The 25,992-nt window shown below is 37.0% G+C and overlaps 1 protein-coding gene across 1 annotated transcript; it reads right to left on the bottom strand.

The window, feature by feature from the left end:
• Positions 1–4,960: 4,960 nt before the first annotated feature.
• Positions 4,961–5,734, bottom strand: olig3 (oligodendrocyte transcription factor 3; the record flags this gene model as incomplete). Its single annotated transcript, XM_081350768.1, has 1 exon — positions 4,961–5,734. One exon carries the CDS (start codon positions 5,732–5,734, stop codon positions 4,961–4,963), a length of 774 nt encoding a protein of 257 aa, XP_081206894.1.
• Positions 5,735–25,992: the final 20,258 nt, after the last annotated feature.

Here is a 25,992-nt window from a genome sequence, read left to right as displayed (position 1 = left end):
TGTGGAAAGAAAGGCCTCCACTTAGCGTAGCTGTCTTTTGGACAACGGCCGCAGGGAAATTACCCGGGAGCTTGGGAGTCTCTTCCAACCCCGCTTGACCCCTCCGAGTTTACGGCTGGCAATCTGCTGCCTACAGTGGACTGAAGCGTTTGTGCTACATTAACTGTGCTTTGCATCAGTTGAGCAAATGGGTGCAAGGATTTTTCGACAGGTCAAGTCTGAGTTAAAATATTTGGTGGCTGTGACTGTAAAATTTCCACATTTACTGCTAATGAGTTTGAGGTGTGCTTAGGTTTAGGAGAAAGGGTAGGGTTATGATTATAGGATTATAGTTTTTTTTGGGTAAGGCTTGAGTTATGGTTAAGGAGTAGAGTTAACAGTGTGATGACAAATGTTAAGTAATGCACATACTTTAAATGCACCAACATGTATGCACATAATAAGTGTATCGTATCACATGGATAAGCACATAGTAGGCTAGTACATACGAACCTCTGATTTTGAGAGATTTTAATTCAAAATGAGCAGCTGAGCTGAGTTTCGTTAACCCGACCATTGCTAACCTGGAAACGTGCGGCATAGAAAACTATCTCACCTTTATAAAAAGGAGCTGCAAACAAACATGTTATCATAACAATCAGAATGGTTAATGAAGCACCAGCAGGAAATGAGTTTATTAACCACCAAACTGTAATTAAAGGAAACAAAGGGAGAGGCATGGAGCGAAAAATACCATGAGGCGTTTAATTTCCTTTCGAGCGAGTGTGTGAGAATTGCTTTGCGCAGAGCTCTCATTGGCTACATCAGCGGTCTCACAGATGCTTTTTTGGAAGACATAACACATAAACACAGACTTTGACAAATGACAGATTCTGACTCCAGAAGCGCACGATAGTTACCGCATGCTGCTTTCCATTTTGCTAGCCTGCAGCTTAGGCACTTTTTGGAACACAAAACAATCTAGAAGCAAGAATTAGACAGACCATAATATTAAAGCCTTCTAAGTATTAACCTTTGCCATGTAACAGACATTAAAGTCACCATATTACTAATAAATATTGCAGTATTTATTATAAATTATTTATCTGTGCATATCATTATTTTTTTATGAATGTGTCCTCATAATCTTGAATCAAAATAACTTCCCCTCCCTTCTCTGATGACGCGTGCAATGGTGCGTGGGCGGGACAACCTGTCAATCAAATGACATCGAACAATAGCAAACAAAAACCATCATGATCCAATCAATTGCCCGTGTACAAATTAAAATCAAGCCTACGTTATAACCTATGTCTCAGTGGGAAAGAATAATCTCTATTCCATTTCATGGCGACTTTATTGATGCCTCAAGTCATGTAGTGGGTGATAAAATGACAAGGAATCATATCGCCATATCAAAAATAGAGACATTTTGGGATGGGCCATTTTCACCACCAAAAACACCGGTAGCCTATCACTAACATTTTTAGAAAATATATAATGCTTTTCGAATTTCAGTCTTAAGTGATGTAAATGGTACAAGTTTCAGAATATTGAGCCCTACCGAGTTCCGATGGCGATTGTCTGAAACTAACACTGATTGGTCAACGTCGGTTGAATCACCAAATGGTGTAGCTAAGCTTATACGAATTCAACACAAAAATGATCGTCGTTAAGCTCCACTCGTGATAAAATTGCACTCTAATTTAAATTTAATGTTTTTTTTTTTACAACTTTGTTTTCTTTCTGTATTTTTATTGATGTTTTTTTAAAAAAAAGAAAATGACACATACATGCCGACAACATTATGGAAAAAAGGGGAACAAAGAGGGGGGGAAAGCAATAGAAAGGGGCAAGTATTCCACATGTTCAGTACTGTATAGTCATTACAATACTCAATCCATTTCTTCCAGTATTTTAGAAACAGGTCCTTTTTAAGTCTCAAAATAAAAGTCAAATCTTCCATATATATTTCTTTAACGATTTGTATCCATTCACCAAGTTAGGGGGTGTCCTGCCTTGTAATAGCCTACTCTTCTTGCATACTACACTTAATATATTAACAATAGATCTCTTACAACACAGAGTGCATAATGTTTCCAAGATAATGTTGTGAAATCTCTTGGTATTTCATATCCTAAAATCTTTTGTATTTCCATCAAAACCATGTTCCAGAAAGGTAATATTTTTGGGCAACTCCAGATGGTCAAAATCTATTTTTTTTTTTTTTTTTACATTTAATGTTAATGTTACATTATTCAACTTGACTTGTAGGCTACACTTCACCTGGAGTTCAAAATGGAAACGCTTGATGAATCGCCTTCTTTATTTCTATAGGCTACTTAATTGTGATGTGTTTTTATTCACCCTTATAGATCTATTTCACCATCTATAAAGTGATTAGGATGCTGAGAAAAATAGATACAATTTACATAAACCAAATCTATCCTAAAAAAACTCTTTTGGACTTCTGCATGATTTCAAGCACTGCTATTTACTTCAGGAACTGCAAACTTATTGTCACACGAACACACTAATCATCAAGCGAGAACCCAGTTCCTTAACTTTAAGGACAAATACTAATTCGCTGATTCTGAAAATCAGTGGATAAATGAATGCTTTGCACAGTAGAACGAATCCAATTACGCAAATACCTATTGCCAACGCGACGTTTTTCAAGCGCGCGCTGCGTTCCCGCCATCTGCCTCGAGCCCTGGCCAGTGTTCACACACCGTTTGTAGTCCCTAAAAACAAAGTGTAAAACTAGCTCGCCCAGGCTCTTCTTGTTACTTGTCTAAAAAAAGGGGGCTTGAGCCCCTCAACGAGTTAGTTACAAAGAGCTTTTTAATCCTTCGCCTCATTTACATCCCTCAAGAATAGAGTCCTGAATATCTAATCTTCTTCATTTAGGCTCCTGTAATCCGCACGCGCTCTCTGATGTTTTCTTCTCCCATTCCCATATGAACAATTAACTTGTAATCTCTACAAACATACATTCAGCTGCTGTCTGTGAAAGCACCCGAGGGACTGCCTTTGTGTTTCAAATGTGTCCAGTGCAACTTTATGATTTACTTCTGCCGCTGATATACAGGAAATATTCTATTATTTTTATGGATGCCAATATTTCCTTCAGCGATTTTTTTTAAAGTAACAGAATAGATTAACCAAATAAAGCATCGTGTCCCTCACAATAAAAATATAAAATATAATGGTTTATTATGTTACTTTCTTTAAAATTGTTCTTATTATTATAGGCTAATATATATTGATGTAACATTCTTTACATATAGGCTGCTCGCTTTTAAGAACGATTTTCTCATAAAATTAATTTTGCCGTTACAACTCTCAGAATGAAATACGTGTAAAAGTACCGTGTAGATTTTTTATTTTGTTGCTATCCCTGAAACCGTATTTTTTAATGGTCGTTTACATTCAGACGGCGTGTTTTATAGCATGTTTAAGGATATTCCATCTATTTATTTTCTTTCTTTGTTTTATTCTTTATTTCTTATAAATTAATTAATGGTTGAGGTGTCTGTGTTACATTGTAATTATACATTTGAGTAATGTTAAATACTGTAGGGTTAGGATTAGGTTTGGTTTAGGGTTAGTTGCATGTATAGTTATTACTATGTAACACATAATGACACTGGAATTAATTTATCTTAATGTTGAGTGGCCAAGGCAATGATTTCTGTCTGTGACGAATTACGTTTTGAAAATTGTTTTAAGTGTGTAAAATATTTGATTGTATATTAAACGAACTTTTTATATTGCAAACAGATAATTGTCTCTATATTCAGTAATTATTTTTGATATGTAGGAGCGGACTGAGCATTTTTCTTTTGTTGTAATAACTAGCCTATATAAGGCACAATAAATGTAATACGTACAACATGTTACAAAATATGCAAAACAAAACAGATCTTTTTTTTTTTTTTTTACAGCAACGTTTTATTGAAATTTCATCCAGGAACACTGGGCAATAATAAATATCTCATTTGTCAACAAGAATGTACAAAAATAAAGACCACGGCAATCTCTCTGGAATAACAAAAATTTCCCAGGAAAAAAGATCATGCTCATGCTGAAGAGTTTCAAATAAAGACACGACACACTGAAGGTTCAGCTATTACTCAGGCAGACAATGGACGAATAAAAGAATCGAAAGAGAGATATCATCATAACAACACTCTAATGCGAACTAAATCCACAGTCGTACAGTTTCCATCTGAAATGCCATTTCACAATCCTTGTTACAAGGAACATGTGGGTTTCGTCTTTTCACGCCCTTTGCAGAAAGACACATGCACGCGCCTCATCATCGTCACATCACATGATCAACAGGTAGCCTTGCGCAACTTTACCATGTTAGCCACATGTGCGCCAAAACTCCTAGAGATGGGTAACACTTTGTTTTACATTGTCCTTGTTACATGTAGTTACTATAATAACTATAAATGATGCATAAATGCATGCAACTAACTCTAAACCAAACCAGACCCTAATCCCATTGAATTAATATTACCATAAATGTATAATTAAACTGTAACAAAGACACCTTAAATAAAAGTGTAACCGAGATTTGTAACGCTGAAGCACATACAATGTCAGAAAGGAGATCCCGCATTATTATTATTATTATTTTTCGGCGGACAATATGGTTACCAAAGTAAGCTCGCGCAAGGGGAGTGCTCGCGTTTCCAGGGCAACTTCAAACACATAAGATTCCATTTCGAATAGAACAATTTACTCTCATTTACAGTGAATGTACACGGAGCCTCGCGCGGCCCCTGACATTATTTACAGTGCGTTATGCAGCACATACTCCATAACTGTACCTTACAAAGCATTACCAGTGAGATCCTTGTTACAAGGACAAAGTAGTGAATTTGTAAGGGCTAAAACAATCAAACAGACAGACAGACAGACAGACAGACAGACAGACAGATCATGCAAAGTCCAGTCCACAATGCACACTTCACTTCATCACGTCCTTGTTTTCTGTGGAGAGCCTGGTGAGTCCTGTGGAGGTGATGGGCAGGTGGGGGGGTGGAGGCACCTGGCAGATAGTGCAGGGGCACGGCAGGCCCGACCAGTGCTGGAAACTGCCCCCGAGGTGCAGAGGGGGTGCGGGGGTGCTCTTCATCAGAGAGTGCGGGGTCCTGATGGAAGTAAGTCCCGGTAAACTGGTCGAAAGCGTCGAGGAGGTGGAAGAGGACAGCGCGCTCCCGAGGAGCGGGTGATGCACCTGGTGTGCCGTGCTCGCGGAATGCGCGCCGCCGTGGCTCACCGTCCCGCAGTGAAACGCCGAGTGATGTCCACCGTAAATCTCGCCCACCAGCCGCTTCATCTCGTCCAGGGAGCTGGTCAGCATTAAGATGTAGTTTCTGGCCAGCAGGAGAGTGGCGATCTTGGAGAGCTTCCTCACGGACGGCCCGTGCGCGTACGGCATGACCTCCCGGAGCCCGTCCATCGCCAGGTTCAGGTCGTGCATGCGCTTGCGCTCGCGCCCGTTGATCTTCAGGCGCAGTTGCTGGACCTCCTGCTCGGTGACTTGCTTCTTCAGCTTGTACTTGCTGCCGGAGGGAGATTTGGACAGGTGTTCGCTGGTCATCTTCTGGAGCAGCTCGTTCTGCGTGGAGGACACGGAGTTCAGGCGCGCGTCCTGCGGGTGGAGGAGGTGGTGGTCGCGGAGGAACATCTCATCCATGTCTGGAGAGGAGGCTCTGCTGGAGCTCGAGTCCGAATTCATTTTATGGCTGAGCTTGTGTAGGAGGTTGTCTTTCTCTTGTCTTGTTTTTATTTCAAGTCACTCCTGCTTGATCACCTGATTTATCCCACCGGAGCCTCTCTCTCTCTGTGTGTGTGTCAGTCAGTGTCTCTCTCTCACTGTCGATCGAGGCCGTGTCGCCTCTCTCTCTCTCTCTCTCTCTCTCTCTCTCTCTCTCTCTCTCTCTCTCTGAGTCGACCGAGGCCGTGTCGCCCGGTTTTGATCTCTCTCGCTGATGAACCTCTCTCGATCTGTGGAGTCGCATCACAGGACTCAGTATTTATAGCGCTGCTCGACAGGGGCCAAACAAAAGGAGCCCCTCTATTCATAACGGTCTTGTTAGGATGACGTCCCCATTATCTGGAGCGGTGTGCTTTGACTGTCCCATTGACCAGAGGAGCATCTATTCATATTCATTGTAAGGACGCCATGGGGGGACACTTCAGCCCAGGAGCCTCCGAAACTTTGCAAATACTTCTCCACACTTAAGAACCGATGCCGGGTCAGTCACAACACACCTCGCACCCTTCATTTCGTCTCACTGATTATGTATGCAATCACAAAATATGCATACTGTATGTTTATTGGTATGCGTCATAGGATAATAATATTTTGTTATTACTTGCGTGCATCTAAAATAATATTAACAAGCATGATTAGATTAAGTAATGATCCTACGGATTATGTGTGCGTGTGTGTGAACGGCTGATCTGTTAATAATGTGCATAATAGCAGAGCCGGATTAACGCAAAGGCAAACTAGGCACGTGCCTAGGGCCCGATTGGCGGGATGGGGCCCAGACAGAGGGACAAAAAAAAAAAAAAAAAAAAGTACAAATGTCCTATCTACAATTTATTTCAATATTTATTAATTCACTATAAATAGTGACGATGTTTATCTTAACCATAGACTGTTACATTACTGCAGTTAAACCAATTAATGTGTGCCGGCTTCTGAAAGTATGTGTAACGAACGCATCCATCAGATGCTGCGAGGCTAAAGCCTAATAAGCACACAAAGAAGCACAGCTAATAATGCAGGTGTGAGAGTTGTCGTCATCTATTTTGGAGTGATTGCAATGTATTCTAAATATAAACTTGTACTGTAGATCAGCGTCATTTCTGGAAAAATCATTCACCGCTTTATTACGAGTTTAAAAGAGCGCGAGCGTCATTAACGTGCCCAGACGCGACGCTTTGAATTTGCGCGTACAATGAATAACATCGCGTCGGGAGCTGACTAGTAAAAAAGCTACAAAATTAAAAGACAAGACGTCTGTATTCTAAGTTAAAAAGCCAACACACTACAACATTTTTAAATGTTTCAAATAGTCTAAAGGATATCATCTATGGGTCTATCTTCTAAATTCTGCTGATGATTAGATTCCTGACATCACGCCAATAATTTCACTTATATATTTTTTTTCTGCTCAGTAGCGATCGTGTCTTTCTCTTCCACTTGATTTGTGTATAGCATATTTAAGGTAGCAATGCAATATAAAAGCCCTTATGCTCATCTACTGAAGTGGGATTCTGGAACTGTGAATAAATTGAATAAAACAGCAAAATAACAACAACAACAATAACATCTTCATTAAACAAAAAAGAGATTACCGTAGATAAAGTTTGATTAATATGTACAGTACCGGTAAAAGTCTGGACCCATTACTATTTTTAATGTTTTTGAAAGAAGTTTATTATTATGCTCTACAAGCCTGCATTTATTTGATCAAAAATACAGAAAAAAAAATATATGTGTTAAATATATAAAAAGTGATAGTGAAGACTTTTTTAAAACAACTCTTTAATAATCAAAAATCCTGAAAAAAAGTATCACAGGTTATAAAATAAATATTAAGCACCATTTCTAACATTTGATAATAAATCAGAATGATCACGTGGCACTAAATTCAGCTTTGCATCACAGAAATATAAAGTATAGTAAAATAGAAAACCATTATTTTAAATTTTAATAATATTTCACTTTATTATTTTTCTGTTTTTTTTTTATCAAATAAATCCAGGCTTGATGAGCATAAGAGACTTCTTTCAAAAACATTAAAAATAGTAATGTGTCCAAACTTATGTAAGTAAAAATATACTGCTTTTAAAATTAAATGTTGTATAAATAAAAAGGTTAGGAATCATATTTGTTTCAAGTGTTTTTTTTATTGGGGGTGGGGGGCCTCCAACATGAATTTTGCCTAGGGCCTCCTAATGTCTAGAACCGGCTCTGCATAATAGTATGCTTGTTATAATTATTTTGATATATATAAACATTGCACTTTGTCTTTTGCTGGGCCATTTTTAAGGCCCACATACTGTCAAACTCAGCCGCTCTTAATTTAAACCTTTAAAATTTAAACCTTCAGTTGAATTGCCTTAAATCTGCAGAAGAATTAGATTGGAGCCGCACTTACAGTTTAGCAAAATTACTGATCAAGAAAATTTATTTGAAATTCTGTTAGCTGGAAAACTGTTACAAATATATATATATATATATATATATATATATATATATATATATATATATATATATATATATATATATATATATATATATATATATATATATATATATATATGTGTGTGTGTGTGTGTGTGTGTGTGTGTGTGTGTGTGTGTGTGTGTGTTACAAAGATTAATCCTGAATGCATATTATCATTTTTTAAAATGCAGTATATATTTTGTTACTTTCATAATTAGTTCATCATTGCTTAACCTGTTTCATGGTGTAAAAAAGCTACATTTGCATTGCTTTGTTGTGTCTGTGCAATTGCATTTCTTTACATAAAAAAACAGGGTAAAGTTAAACAAATGAGTTACTATTCAAAAATAATAATAATAAAAAAAAAAGAATTATAATCACATGAACTGAATGAAAACAGAATTCGGTATTCAGTAAATTTAACACTTACTTTAGCCAATTATCTATGGCAAAATTCTGTAACTTTATTATGAATCTAAAAAGCAGACAAGGTGTTCAGAAATGTACTTATAGCAACTACAATTAATATTGTCCTTAAGTTTATATAAATTTCTGCTTATGATTAATATTAATATTAATATGCTTATACTGATTTATGCTCACTTGCTGAATATGCGTAATTACAAGATCTTTTGATTTAATTTAGTCATATCTGGTTATGCATTACAAGCAGAGCATAATTTATATATTGGTAAGATAAATATTAAATATGTTTATCTTATTAAAAAATTGTTAATTGGCAGATAAAGACTTTATGCTTTACTGTTACAGTGTCTCTTCATTATCATCTGGTTCATATGAAACAAACAGAGTGAGATTGTAAATTTGCTTGTCTCATAATTCTGAAAACAATCAACATTTCTGTGTACAAAGTAAAACAAAAGTCTGAATTGCCGGGTAATCATCAGAACATCACAGAAATGAAAGAAAGTATGATGAGAGATGAAAAGTCCCGCTCTGAAACAGAAGTTCCCAGTTTAGTGTGTGCAGGATAAAAACAGCGTTCCCTCTCGTCGTCTCGCTGCTTTTCCACAGCAATAAAATCCCTGCATAAAAAGAGTGAAAACATGAATTCACGGCGCCATAGAGGAAGTTGAAAGGGAATCGTTTCTCATAAAGGTGCTGCAATGCAAAGAAAAGCTCAGGACTGCTTTACTCTCTCTTGGTGGCATTTGAAAGTGTAAAGCTTTGAATACCAATTGCTTGAACTGGACATATGTGAATCCTTTTTAATCCTACTAATCCTGTCTCCAAGTGTTTCTTTGTCTGTGGGGGCGACCACATAGATCTAAGTGAAAGTGTTCCTAATCCGGCCAATGTGGAAAAATGTCTCAGTGTGTGAGCGGAGGAGAGAGGGAAGAGATGGAGGGGGGAGAGAGAGAGAGAGAGAGAGAGGGATGAGGTGGATGTAGAGAGGCGGGGGGGGGGGGGGGTCCTCATTTACTCACTGCTGCCCCGAGAAGGAAACCCAAACAGCAGGACACCATCCCAGAGCCGGGACTACACTACACAAGCACTCCGGCTCGACACAGACCCTAAAACACACTGTGAAAAATGAGGCACTTTATTTTGATGATCCGACATTTTACTGACTATAAGTAACTGTACATGTCAACTAACTCTCATTAGAGTATTAGTAGATGGTCTGTTTAATATCTGTTAACTCTTTATTGTGATGGTCCTCCAACAGATATTCTACTGACTATAAGTAACTTTACAACTATTATTCTACTAACAGTCTATTAATACTCTAATGAGAGTTAGTCGACATATAGTTGTAAGTCTAAAGTGGACCAAAAAGTTGTAAATAAAGATTATTAATAATCCGTCATTAATAAGTAACTATGCAGGAAGTAATACAGGACTAATGAGTAGTTCTACATTAACACCTCAGCTACTACTATTAACTAATATGGAAACAATATGAACTAATCAGTAAGTAATATCGAATTTAGGACTAAGATAGTTCCTTATTAGGTAATCAATAGTTACTTAATGAGATTGGCATCATTAAGAACTAATAAGTAATTATGACAACTTATAAAGAATTACTAATTAATTACTAATCACAACATTATCATGTCTGAGACGTTAGCAATTATCTTTTTTTACCTTCAACGTGGTCATAAAATTCATCACTACTTACTCAAGTGTTACATAGTCACTCTTCAAGGACTACTTGTGATCTGGACCATTATTTTAAAGTGAAAAAGATGTTTTTGGTCCAGATCACTAGTAGTTCCTGCATAGTGACTAGGTAACACTTAGTGATGAATTTCATAGTAAAAATGATGACTGATTACGTCTCAGACACACGATAATGTTCTTTATAATTTGTCAGTTAGTTAATGAAGCTAATCTCATTAAGATTAAGGAATAATCTCCTAAATTTTATATTACTTACTGATTAGTTAAGCTTGTTTCTTTATTAGTTAATCGTAGTAGCTGAAGTGTTAATGTAGTACTACTCATTAGTCCTTCATTACTTCCATACTGCATAATTATTAATGACGGACCATTATTATAGTGTTACCAGGTTATTTATTGCCATTGATGGTTAAAAGTTTCTTTAAAAATGGTTCTTTAGGTTTTTAAAATGTAAGAAAACGTGTTTCTTTTAGTAACTTTTTACTGAAAGATTCTTTATGGAACCACAAATGGTTCTTCTATGGCATCGCTGTGAAAACCCTCCTCTTGGAAACTTTATTTTTAAGAATGAACATTTAACAATTCAAAATTGAACGTGTAGCATGTCTTTGAAATTAATTGTGAAATTTACTAGTGATTTCTGAGTGAAAATGCTTTCTACACCTAGGTCTGGTTTCACAGACGGGGTTTAGATTAAGTCAGGATTAGGCCTTAGTTCAATTTAAGGAGCTTTTATAAACGTGCATTAGAAAAAAAAAACATTACTGGTGTGAATCTTGAGACAAAACACTGACACTGGTATATTTTAAGATATCAGTGCAAGTTGCTTTCAGTTAAAACAGCTCAAATCTGAGACTATCTTAAGCCTAGTCTGTGGAACCAGGGGTCATTTTTAAAAGTTTGATTGGCCAGGGTTGCAAAAACAATACCAGACAGCGACGGCGCGCGTACGAGGCACGTCAGAAGCATTTAAAACATTTGCAGCTGTTCTCCAGTGGCTCTAAAGACTGTTCGCTCACTTCAGCCACACTTAAAAATCCATTGCCTTACATATATCAAGCCTAGTGGCGTCTGCAAACAAGTGATGCTAGAGTGCCGGCTTCATCAGACGCTCAGCAAACACCAGCCATCAGGGCAGTTTCGAAGTCAGTTCCCCTAAAAAACGTGTCCTATCAGAGGAAGCAAAGGTGCAGAGAATCACATTAACATTTGACAACCAGAAAGTGTCCAAAAACATTTAAATGCACAATATTTCTCCCCCAAATCAGCGTGCAGTCATGTTAAGTTTATTCACTAGTTTACTGAGAAGTCTCACAGTGTTAATGGCACAGTTGTCCCGCTGACAGACCGGCACGGTTGAGTGAGGGACGTCCAGCCCCCGAAGGGCCGATGCTCTCAGACAATAGTGACGCGATGGAGGCCCGGATTACATCGGTTTACCGCTCGTCCATGCTAGACAGCCTGGTGGACCCAGAACAGATCCTCTACAAATCACTGCAGACATGAATGGTTTCATTAACAAGACTTGTTTTTTTTATGCAACCATAATATGCATGTAATTTTCACTCTATATGATATGCTACATGCAATCCGCATACTGACACACTTCTTTATCCTTCTATCCTGATAACTTTAATGTGAGCACTGGTTCTTTCTGTTTCTCCAGACAAAATAAATCAGATGTAGGTTTTTAAAGAGATGAATATACTTTTTGTGTTTGTAATTTTTTTCAGAATCGGGAAAAGTTTTTTTTTTTTTTTTTTTTGGTATGATGCTAAGAGAAAGATATCAATGGAACTTTGAATCCCTTGATTCTATATTCTGTTATCTTACAAGTAAACAAACCTTGAAATTGAAGAAATCTAATTATCATTGCGATCAAACGATAAAAGCTCCCTAATTAAAGAGCTTGTAAGAAGCAGTACAATGAATGTGAGGTTTCTAATTAATATTTTCAGGGTTATTTTCCTCAAAGACGACATTTGCATTCATTAGGCAAAATGAGACAAATTAACATTTCAGTGTAAAAAATGATACCTTTATGTTTCCCTTTAGATTGAGCAGTGTGAAGGCGTAACTATAGTTTACTTTTCAAAGCTGTCAGTCTCAGAGACTCTTTGAAAGACTGGCCACACTGGGAAAGGATTAAATACCATAACTCATTACAACATGCTTTGCTCCAAAACATTATTCAGTTAATGCTGTAGCCTACAACATTAGTCTAACATTATTATACTTAAAGGTGTGTGTGATATTAAAATTATAAAAAATATGTTCTTCCATCATCACTTAAATATGCAGAAACGTATTACACCATACGTGAGACATATACCCATGAAATATGCAAAAACTTTAAACATTGGTCTGTTATATGCCATAACTTAAATTCCCAATATTTTCTATTTTTATGTATGGGTTTATTATGAAAATAATAATAATTATTGTATGTATTTATTTGTTATTTATTAAAAAAAAAAAAAAAAACATATTTATTATTTATCATTTATTATTTATGCATATTTATATATTTTTTATTTCCCAGAGTCATTGTATGCTTTCCATGTACATACGAAAGAACCACATGTATGTTTGAGATACATGGCACACATGTATGAAAGCATAAATGTTATGCACATATATATCCATCCAAAAGTTGTTAATATATGTCAATATTACTGTATGTACATTATGTGAATACAAAAGATGGACATATTAAACATTAAGAAATATATATATGTGCATGCAGAATTTTGGCATAATGTTGCTTTCATAAACTTAAAATAATTCTATATTTTTTACATATTTTATAACATAAAATAACAATGTCGTAATATAGATATTATTAATATATGTACAGTACATATGAAGAGTTCAGATGCAAAAGCCTCTAAGTGCCATCTGAAATTTTCTTCTAGAATGATCATTTTTATAAAGCTTGTATATTTAAGTTCAGTAATTTCACTTAACTGACAATTAATAGGTAATTTGCATTGCCATTTAAGTGAAATTACTGAACTTAAATATACGAGCTTGATAAAAATGATCATTCTAGAAGAAATTTTCAGATGGCACTTGCATCTGAACTCTTCATATATGAATTATACTCTGGGTATTTTCCACTTTATGTTATAAACTCATTTCTTCCTATATCCAGAAGATGCATGTATGTGATAATAATATATTGCCTTACACATACAGTATATCACTCTTGATATGTGGGCAATATATGTCACATATTAAACTTCCGTATGGGATGGAATAAACCGGAAATGATTTCCACGTCAAGCACACACACCTGTTACACAATGGCCACAGACCAAGGCCAGTTCCAAGGGGTTTAACAGCCAGAAAGAGTTTTTCGGGAAAGTTTCAAACCAGCAAAACACTTTTGTTCGGGCCAGATTTTGTTCAAAATTAAGTCCGTTCTTGGATTTCACCTGAAGTTTATACAGTAGTCGACATTTGAAGCAGATCAAAAAAGTTCATCAAAGTTGTCCTAAGACAAGAACGGGTGTTATTCTACTTTGATGAAAGGTTCTGATCCACTTCAGATGTTGACTACTGTACATCGGGACATCATTGGAGAAGCTAAAATGTGCCAGATGGCCAACAAGACCAGCTTTTCAGACGACTACATCCAGCGCTCAGCCAGAGACAGAAACCGGCAGACTCCGCGAGAGAGACCGGCTGGTTGTAAAGTCCGGCGCGGGACTCGGCCTCTCGCTGTCTCACTTTAACTGTCCCTTTCAGCGCCAACAATTGTTAGTCTCTTTTCAAGCTCAGTTTCAGCCTGGTAGCCTCCATTCTGCTTTGTGTGTCACTCTGTGTCTGGTTCGCCCCCTTCTAATGGGTGCACATGACCAGAAAATGAAGGCTTGCATGAGGGTTTCGTCAAGACGGGGAACCGCGAGAAGAGATTAATATGTAAGCTTTGCGGCTAAGCTGGACACAGGGGAGGGTGCTTTGTGCCCGGGGAGGGTTACATGTAAGGAGAGAGGGGCTGGCCTTTTCATTCACCAAAACATGTCCCGAGGAGCGCCCGCTCGCCATTGTGCGAGTCGACATGAGGGCGGTTGTTTCATTAATTACACATTAGCCATTGGGCCGCAAGGTGGGAGGTACGATGGAGAAAATACAGATGTGCTGGCGAGGGCAGAGAACGAGAAAACACATTGATCTCATCCAAAGGATTTTCATCTAAAATGAGGCCGTGCGGGCTCGGAAAAGGAGGCACTTTTTGGCCGTCCCGAACCTTATCCCAGTAAAAATGCTTGGTGGTCTTGCATTGTCTCCCTCTAAGTCTCTCCTAAGCAGCCATTGTCACAGGCACTTCAGAAGAGGAATCACAGCAGCTTGATGAGGCATTGCTGCTCCTTCTGCCCACCGGCACCGGGCTCTCACACACTCACACACTCCACAATAAAGCTGAGAAGAGCCCAGGCTCGTCCCTGAGAGGCTGCGTCGGGCTCTGTCTCATTGTGCTCGTTCTCCACGCCGGCTCGCCAATGCTGCAAACCTCTGCTGCTTTATGACCTGCTCTGGATAGCTGGCATTCAGCTGGGACGGCCCTCTCCGGCCCCCTGGTAACCCAGTAAAACCAGTGGGAGGATCACAGCTTTATGAGAGCTTGCCTAAATGTGCGCCTGGATTGTCTCCCATTAGAGCGTCCCTCCCATCCATCAACAATGCCCAACAAGATCCCAGAGCCAGAACGAGACTGCTACTTTACTTATTTCAATTAAGCAACAGATGTAGGATGTCTTGACCCAATTGGACCATGAAGAGAATCAGCAGTCTTGTGGACTGAACAGGAAATAAAAATGGCTTGTCACTCGGACAGAACACACCAAGGAGAATATCTGTACCTTTTTACTAGGGCTGAGTAAAAAATATTGCTTTCTCGATTTTAATTGATTCTCATTTTTACGAACCAATATCGATTATTAAATCCCAAGATTATTAAATCATCCTGTTTTCAGTTGATGAATGAATGGACCATTGTAGCGCGCATCCCATCCAATAAATCGCAATAATCTTTGTGCTTTGTTACTATTGATATGAAACAAAGTCTCAGATTTTAAATTACGTCCATTTTCTTACGAAATTCAAAAACATAAATACCGTTTTGACGCTGTGGCGTGAGATCGCTCTGCCTCAGCTCAAGAGAAGCACATGATCTTCTCTTCCGCCTTATAACACCAGTTACAGCGCGAGATAAACATGAATGAGCATCTGAAAGTGTGTTAAAAGATGGAGTACAACTTATCAAAATCCGTATCATGTGACATGGAAACGCTCAACCAGAGTTTCAACCGTGGAAAGACGTCATTAAAACAGCTTGTAAACAATGTCATGTGACGTCACATTTACCTCAGAAAAACCATATTCAGTGACTATAAACTCGTTAGTCAGCGAGAAAAATTACCTCTAGAGAGGAGCATTTTGCTAAATATATGCACTGTATTACATATTCATTATAATTTTTAATGTTCTTCAAATTTTTAATGCATGTTTGAATAAATCTAGCAAGTTTTTATGACAGCCACCATTTAAATGTTTACATTTCATATAACTTTATTATTATAAAAATAAATAAAAGTGTAATTTAAGTTTTTATACAAATCAGTTCATTTTTACCTTCAATATTATAGTAGGCTAATGAAGCCCATAGGCTACAACTGACTCCCATAGTTTACAGCATTAGTTAAGAGATTTGAAATTTGCCATGTATTGTACCTGTGTGATATCCAAAATAATCAATATTGAATCGAATCGAAATCGAATCGAATTGTGAAATTTGTGTCAATACCCAGCCCTACTTTTTACCATTAAACAGGGGTGTCCACACCTACTCCTGGAGGTCCATTGTCTGCCGAAAGCATCGTTAGACAACTATGGTTGCAAGTTCTATCATTACAAATATAGATATATTCCCGAAACCATATAGTTCCCAACGAACATTCGCTGACTGCATCGCAAAGTTGTATGACATGTGGACTTGTGAGATTTATAATCATTCTCTTGAGCACAATTTTGGGTGCCTGAAAACGCAAAGTCTCCGTGTAAACAACAAAAACGTGAATCTCTGAAGATGATGACGACGTGCACACGTGTATCACGTGTTCAGTCTATAGTGTTTCATCGCCATCTACTGGCCTTGGCAGAAGAATACAGCGTTTTTAGTCGTTTTCGCGGATCTGTGTGAACGGGGATCGTTTTGACAATAATGTCGTCTATTCGCGGAAACCTCAATGGAAAAACTTCTCCGTTTTTGTCATGTAAACGTACCCTAAATGAACCACACATATAGCCTATAACAAATAGCAACAGCTTTTCTGTCGTTTCATGTGAAAATGAACAATCTGACGAAGATTGCAGTCTTGCTTTGATTAATTAGCAGAAGTTATTAGTCCATCATTAATGACAGTCCTATATGTTGAACTGATGGAGGTGCGACTGTCGTTCTATGGTTTCAGGAAACAGTTGTGAACGCTAGATCATTTCTCCAATGGTGTATCGTTTTCCCAGTCTCCCACAGTCTCCACAGAGATGCTGATGTGTGATTTTATGGTGATGTAAAGCTCTCCAAGCCCTGTTGAAGCAGAAGGCCTTGAGGTCAGCCCTGAGTAAACTCTGAGTGTTGGTGGCCGAGCTTCACCTTTTACCCTCTGAAAAGCCCTTTTTATTACACTCATGCATGAGACATTCACAGTCCAGTGGGAGTGTTTGATGGAAGTGGTCATCAGGCCGAAGGAGGAACGCAAAACTAGATTTCACTTCAATCGCCATCAAATAGCTTTCAGAAATGCCTCTTATTGTATTGTAGGATTGTGTTTTGTGAAATATTCATGATAATATCATGAATATTTAAGCAAAATCATCATGAATATATTATATTCATGATGATTTTGCTTAAATAAAAACAAGCAAAATAAAAATAAATTGTGAATATTTATTTGGCCTTTGAGTTTCCTAAAGAACATGTCATTATCACTTTCTGTTTTCACTGTTTTCATTACAGCGTTAAGAGAGACGATGTCAAGAGTTATTAAGATTTATCTCCGTGAATCAGTTTAAAACTCTGAGTCAATTAATTTTGTATCGTCAAAAGAGGACGTCTCCACATGGCATTTTTCTTATAATAAAAATGTTTTAGTGATACATTTAGGTAATTTTTTATGTTTATGCATTGTGTTAAAACAAAATCTGTGTTGTGTTCATTAAGGGAAAATCTATGTGAATTTTTTTTTATTTTTTTTATTGTTGTATCATGGCATTAAACATTTTCAAAGGCAGAATAGTCAAAATTGTCTTTAAGGACAAACACATAAATATATGCATAAAAGGCTGAAAAATATTGCAATAAAATGTCTTTAGCTGCAGTATATCGAACACCTCTGTTTATGTATGGGTGTTGATTGATCAAATGAAATGCCATCGCTTTCTCTTGCATTTCCATCTAGAACAAAGATGCGTAGACTGATTACTCGTAGTGCAGTCATGAGATGTAATGTCTCTCTCTCTCTCTCTCTCTCTCTCTCTCTCTCTCAGCTCATTAGCACTCACTAGTCAAGGGCCATTAGCTTTTCAGGTAGTGCGGTAGGGAGGTGAAGGCCAGCGTGAAGTTAAACTAACACTTATCTAATTACCCACAAACGGCAAACAGAGTGGATTCCTTCTGCTTGATTGCTCTAATCTGACAATGTACTTATAAACCACACAAGACACACTGTGCTTCCCACATATCCAGTTAGATGAAATACTAATACTAAAGATTAAAGATGAAATTGTTGTTACCATTTACTCATCATAATGCCATTAAAAACTGTATTATTTATTTATTTTTGAGACAGTGTGCTAGTGTGTGGTCATTTATAGTGCCTAGCTCCTAAAATGCACCATAAAAGTCCTTTAAAATAGTCATGACTTCATGAAAGAAATTTTGGTCATTATACACTGATTTAAAACCTGTTAACCAACGTTTTTTGACATCAGCAACATCAAACCAACCGTGACATGTCATACAGTTTTAATGAACAAGAGCAAATTAAGCAATCAAATGCAAATGAGAAGAAGATATTCAGTGAATAAGGTACAGTTTGTGTTGAAACCAAATGAATGGTTTCAAAAGACTTCATAATTCTTTTATGGTTATTTTTGGCTTTTTATTTTGCCGTATAAATCATCAAAATGACAAAACGTCATTTACTGTTTCATTGAAGAAATACACCATTTTTGTAGCAAGAAAAGGACAAAATATCAATAATATAATTTTTGGGTGAATGATTCCACAAAAACAAACAGATTTGAAATTTCAAATATTAAAAAGTAGTAAAAATGTAATTTTTACTACTTGACATTATTTTATTATATAATCAAAAGCATTTCATAGAGGAACTGCAGTCTATAGTGTTAAATCAATAAGCATATCTAGTTTTCAGCCGGTTCATCCTCTATTTCCCCCTCACGACAATTAATCTGAGAACATTTTTTGTTTCATGAGATCACGTGAGGTGCATGATAATCGTGACGTGCCACGGTATTTAAATCTTGTAGTGTGTGCATGTTTGAGATTTGAGAGAAGACAATCTGTAAAGATTCTAAGATGTGCAATTATCAAAGCAAATAAATGCAGGATAACCATTAGGATAAAAATAATCCATTTCCATGTTTCTCCCCACGAAGAAGGCCTGGAGTCAGTTATTCCTCACTCAAAATATTTGTTAAAGACTGGACAAAAATACATGCAATTAAAGTGTATAATTAGCAGCAACCATTTGAATTCTTAAAGAAGCAAAGCGGTTCTGAAAGGGCCATCAAAACCCTTGTGCTGCAAATGACAGTAAAACCATTTAGAGTTGGAGACAGAGGTCTTTCTCAGGAGAAGAGGCAAGTGTGTGTAATTTGGAGGTATTGAGGGGGACGTGATCCTCTCCACCCTCTCATCCGCAGCTGCACACAGGGTGTCGGAGCCTGGCGGGCCCCGGGGTCTGAGCGCATGAGGCGGTCCCCGTGTTTCCCAGCCCATCAGCTAATGGAGGAAGCTAATTGTGTTGGTTGTAAAGCCACCTGTCACGCCAGCCTTATTTCCATAGTAATAGGACGAGCACGGACAGCATGCCTCACACACACACACACACACACACTGCAATGAAAACAACATCTACAAATGCTGAGCTTGTCAGCCAGATCCAAAATAGCTGTAATTAAACCACACAATACAACCGTCAGAATCAACAAGGATAAACAGAACACATGTTGCCAAGTAAGCAGAAAATGGAGGATTTCGTCTCCGTCAGATCTTGTTTTCTCCAAACTCTGACTATGTTAGTGACTTCAGCTCGAGTTTGGTCAACAACAGCCGGAGAAGCGGAGGGCAGTGTGATACACCATCTGTGTGAAAGAGCGTCCGTTCGTCTCACGGCCACAGGCAAAGCTCAGGCGTCCTCAGTTCAGCTGTTAACACACGACACACCGCTGCTCTTCACAAGACTGTGTGCTTTCTCAGTAATAATATATTTGCTCTAAAGTGGCCTAAAAGTGTGATTTTTTCAATAAGAGGAATAATAATTAGTCAAGTATTCAAATAAATGTAAAAAAAAGAGAAAAATCATGTATGTTCTCCACACTTGTTGACATGACTTAAATATTATTTTATTTTTTATTATTTTCAAATAATAAAATGCAATACTTGTTGACATGACTGAAATATTATTTTATTTTTTATTATTTTCAAATAATAAAATGCAATACTTCAAAATGTAGAGCTTGAGGTTGGTAATATACACACACACACACATATATACATATATATATATATATATATATATGCTGCATTTAGTTGATCATGAATACGGTAAAAACAGTAATATTGTGAAATATTATTAAAATTTAAAAGGTAAAGGTAAAGTGGACGGTTTGAGTTTGATTGTACTGTGCTCAATGGGTTTATACTTTCAGAGCATGACAGTGGTCTTTAATTACAGAGAAATTATTTCTTTAAATGATAAAATAGTTTTGGTTGATGCAATATGACACTGGTGGGTGTGGCCATAAGATTTTATTTCCTAAATTATAAGGTTGCTCACTAAATGTAAACAAATACTATTGTGACAGGTCTTGTTTTGTTTGTTACTACAGTTAACAGGAAATAAAATGCAAAGAATAAAATTCTTTAGTAATTATACTCAAATTCATTCAATTAATTGACATTCATTGATTATTTTATAGTTGACATGTATAATCTACTTTTTAGAAAACAGAAGTAGGTGTCCCGTTATATAAGATATAAGATGAGGCATTACGCTCAATCTGTGGAGTGAAGAAAGGATGAGAAATGCAGAATATAAAGCTTTAAAATATGTACAAATACAGCAGACGAAGAACACAGGAAAACCCGGGGTTTAGAATAAATACACGAGACAACAAGAAACAGGTGTGGGTAATTGGAAACAAACCAGGGTAACTATAACAAACAAGGCAGCAATGGAAACACTACAAAATAAGAGTCCTCAAACAGAAGACAGGGGAAACGAGACAGGAACTGTAACGGTGATTCTCATAAAGGACTGCGAAACTATTGCAAGTCTTTAGGACACATTGAGGCCAAATAAAAGCACATTAAAATCATTGCATATTGTCACTCATGACTCATGGCTCAACAAGTCATTATAAAATATTTTCACCATTTGCAAATTCACGCCCTGTTGATTGGCTTCAGTTTCATGTCCTTGCAGTTGAGATTCAATATCAATATTCAATATTCACTCAAATATTTCACTGTTTTAGTGTATAGCAGCCATGCAGCAAAACATAAAAAAAATTAATTTATACATAATAATAAATCTTCTGAGGGGAAAACTGGCCTTAGCAATAAGAGGTTAGGACATGTTCCCATTGTCCTCCTATTATATTACAGTATTGTCTATCGACTGAGACAGACACACTTGGGACAGACTGATAAATATAAAGAAGTCCAAACTTTCTGAGCTCTTTATGGTAAGCAATATGATTATGCCATGTAGCGGTGTATTTAATTTGCCAACAGCCCCCCCCATATTTCTATTTGTACGCATTTAAAATGCTAATGCCCACTTTATTACGTGCTCTATCAAATGCAAATGTTTTGTTTTACTGCAGTAAAGTTGGGCTGACAAAGGCATTAGCATATCTTACGCCTCTCTCCTTAGCATGCGCTGGCGTGGAAATGCTATAAATTACATTAACAGACGCATTAGATAAACAAGCCCAAATGATGTCGCCGTTAAGACCTGCAGGAAGGTTGTTTGGGCAAATGAAGGTGCCTGGCTTTGCTAGCATATGGCGCACCAATTTCATCAAATCAACACCGTCTGAACATTAGCTGGAAGAGTCAGGCGAGGCTGGAACGGTGTAACGGTCGTCGTTTTAATAACGGTTTATGACAATGGATGAATCAGAAACTTCAAGAAGCTTAAAAACAACTTTTGATTGCTAGTGTTGATGGATACACTGGTATTAGCATCAGCTTTGAGTACTTGATGTGATGAGTGAAGGAACACATTACTTTATACATTTAAACAATAATATTTGAGTTACATTTTTTAAACTACTGAATAATTTTTTTATCTTTTCTCCAAAACAGTCACTTAGACATTTATGTGAATGGAAAAAAAATTTAAAAGTAACAAAACAGCATTTAATAAAAAGAGTTGTGCAGTAGGTAATATAATTTGTGATGTTAAAGAGGATCTATTATGCCTTTTTACAAAGTCTTGATGTTGTTTTTGGCCTCTAGAACAAAAAAAAACACATTATTTTCCCATATTCTCCATGGTTGCGGCTCCTCTCTTCCCAGTCTGTCAGTAACGCTCTGTTTAGTTTCTGTCTCTTTGAAGCCCTCCTTCTGAAAAGCACACTGTGATTGGTCGGCTGGAGCAGTGTGTTGTGATTGGTCGAGTGTGTTTGGGAAATGTCCCGCCCCTTACCATAACCGCCAGTTTAACACACTAACTCAACCAGGCCCCGCCCCTTTATTCTGCGTATGAATTATTATAATGAGGAATATTTTCATGATCAAACAGCAACATTACACACTAAAGAGAGATGAACATGGAAACAAGCACTTTTAAAAGTAACTTTCCCCAACACTGGTAAGATCGCAGCACTGATGGCGACATTGGTAAAGTGCTGCTTTTACTGTATAAAGCTCATTAGGAAGACAACGATGCACATGACCCACGGTAATTTTTAGGACACCATCCATCCGTTCTTTATGGAGGCCTGAACATCCTCAGTCCTGCTTCACACCCGTCACGGGCCGTAAGGAAACCTCAGTCCCGAACAGATGGCCAGCAGTCTCTGAGGACACGCGGATACATGGCTGCAGTCCCGTCCCCTGCTGACACACACACACACACACACACACACACACACACACACACACACACACACACACACACACACACACACTGTTGCTGGCAGATTGCAGCACAGGACCCCCCCCAAACCTCCCCATCTGCACCTAAAGACCCACATGCCCCGACAATGAGGTGGCCATGTCCCTGCCTGCACACAAGCAGAGGGCCGAGAGACCCGAGAGGGGGAACACATTAACAAGCTATAATCTCAAACGCCTTATCCATAATGCATTGTCTGGGCCAATTTACATGGTGTGGAAACCTTCGGGGAGAAAGAGCCATCCATCACATTACTTTATTAGCTTTCCACCCTGTCTTACTCAGGCCAGCCTTTCACTTTTCTTTTCTTGTCTTTCTTTTTTAGGACCTGTTTTGTCATGCTTGTTGTACGGAGCACAACTGGCCCCATAAAGAACGTTAAACAGCTTAATTGTAAGGGTGTAAAAAAATAAAATGCTTGAGTGCGACAAAATATACACTGTAAAAAAAGACTTTTTCAGTCTTTCTACATCAGTATTTTTACATTTAATTCAATGTGTTGCTTGCCGTTTCTTTGTAAAACGTTTGTGAAAATTAGCAATTTTTGAATTAAAACAATTCTACACCAAATTTTCTTCAGTGTGAACGCAAATGTTTCGGTAACACTTTACAATACGGTCTCATTTAGTTTATGTATTTACTAACATGCATTTACTAACATTTGTTACCGTATATAAACCGTGTTAATTTAAGTTAAAATAAAATACAGTTGTTCATTGTTTGTTCAAGGTGCATTAACTAATGTTAACAAATACAACTTTTTAATTACATTAGTAAATGTAGTTCATTTTTAGTTCATGAAACCTTATTGTAAATGAAACCTTCATTTACGTTGCTGTTGCATTACAAAATGTGTCAAAGCAAAAAGTATGTCTTGCTTTCTCAGTGACGGCGCTGATGTTTGATCAATATTATTTTTAATAATGTACATGGACCCTCTAGTGGTAAAAAAAAAAAAAAAAACTTCATGGATTTTGCAGAAGAACATTGTTTTACAGTTTGTGTTTGGTCACCGTTTTCACAAATTCACATTTTTGTAGTTTACACAAGAACAATATTTTCATAAACTTGCACTTTGAAACCTGTTTCCAAAAGTTTGCGTTTTCCGCCTGTTGTCGTGTAAATGAATGGCCAAAACGCATAAAAAGTTTTACGTTGAAAAAGCTGTCATGTAAACACACACAGCAAACCCACCAGAAACACAAGCAATTTCTTTCAACTAAAGTCAACAAATGTTAATAAATCCTGTAACAAATGTCTTGTTCATTGTTTGCTGATTTTGAACTTTAATTAATGGGACCTGATTGTAAAGTGTAACCTACTTTGTCAGGCTCTGTCGGCCTCATGAAGAGTTTAAAACTGATTGATTGTAAGGTTGTAAAAAGGAAATAAACTGCACACACAGAACATGGTGAGTTAGAGGGAGGAGTGTAGTAAAATAAGTGGAGGAATAAGCCAAATCCTTCTCAACAAGAGCAGTCCAAATGAATTCCCCCATGAATCAATCAAATCAGCAGCAATTCTGAGTGTGTGTGTGAGTGTGTGTGTGTGTGTGGGGTCAATGGACGGCTTGTTACATGAACCTGTGATCATGCTTTGACTACTAAACAGTCCTGTTGTGTGACAGATGAGAGCGTCTAATTACCTTCAAGTTTTGTCGGATCAGTTATCCTGAAAGAACTACCAAACACTCAAACGCAAACACATGTCAGGATTACTCTGACAATCACAATTTGGTAACAATAGAGATGAACACTTTTGGCTCAGTATTTAAATATGTGTGTGTGTTGGGGTGGGCGACATGAACAAAATCTTATATCAAGAGTCATTTTATTTCACGATAACTATATACATTACGATATAGTTATCATTGCTCTAAATAAGATTTTTGTGATATCAAAATGTTGATACTATTGAAATTTAATCATTTTGTTACAAAAATCTATTACTAGCCCAAGTAAAAATAAAAAATAAAATAAAAACTCTTAAGAAGTAAACAGTGATAAAATAAGAACAACTAAGCTAATTACAAGCATACAGGAAAACAAACTAAAATACAACAATGAAACAAATGAAATAGACCTAACTGTAAAAACATGATCTCATGAAAATGTGTATGTATTTATCGTGCGATTTATACGCAAAAATAATTTTTACGTGCATATGATACGTACTGTAAACACCTTAGGATTAGTGGTGTGGAGTATGTGTGTATTACACGTCATAAAGTGTGTATCATATGCACACGAAAACTGCATATCATATGCATGTAAAAAACTCTTGTTTGCGTATAAAATGCACGATAAATACAATTTGTGCTGTAGATACGCACTTTTATGAGATCGGGCTGGAAAAACTTATAAAGTAATCAAATGTATAAAAAACACTGCATAATCTTCACTGTGTAAATTAAGTCTATATCTATTCTTATTAAAGTGAGACAAAAGTGATTCAGTGAAGAGCACTGAGAGATTTTCTCTTTTTTGTTGTTTGATTGACATTAATAACTCAGGTTTATTAGGCTGCTGTTCCTTTAAGACTGAATGCACGGATCCAATACACTGTTACACATGTGTTTCTTTCTCAACGGTTTACCTTCACTTAAGACATAAATTACTGTGTTTATGAGGATACTTGCAAAGACGGGCATTTGACATACAAGTATGTGTATTTAACCAACTCAGTTCATCATTCATGTGAGTTTAAAATCACTTGTTTTAAAACCGCAATGGTTAAAACGATAAGCTTTCCTGACGCCACAGCACATCTACGTCACGCGAGTGTAACCGCGATACAGATGACAGTCCAAAATCTCTACTGGCTAATCGGTTTACCCGTATATATGTGTGAAATTATATATACTGTCCTTCAAAGTGCTTTACTGAGTGGATAATGGTTATAGTTACAGAGAATAAAGGTAAAGCAGGAGCCTTTCTGATCATTTGTCAATGGCAGTGATTAAAAGTATGATCCAAATACAATAACATTTAATTATAAAATGCATTATAGCAATAAAATGTATCTGCTTTTAATTTATTATATGATTCAATTTTTGCAGTAGACAATGCCAAGTTTATGTATAATCTATAACAGATTACTGTAGTACAGTAACCCCCCCCCCATTAAAATGATTTTTCACCCAAAACTGAATATATTGTTGCCATTTAC

The sequence above is a fragment of the Scardinius erythrophthalmus genome (assembly GCF_964197995.2).
Source record: "Scardinius erythrophthalmus genome assembly, chromosome: 21".
NCBI lineage: Eukaryota > Metazoa > Chordata > Actinopteri > Cypriniformes > Leuciscidae > Scardinius > Scardinius erythrophthalmus.
The sequence above is the reverse complement of the archived record's forward strand: the minus strand, read 5'-3'. Positions and strand labels throughout refer to the sequence as shown.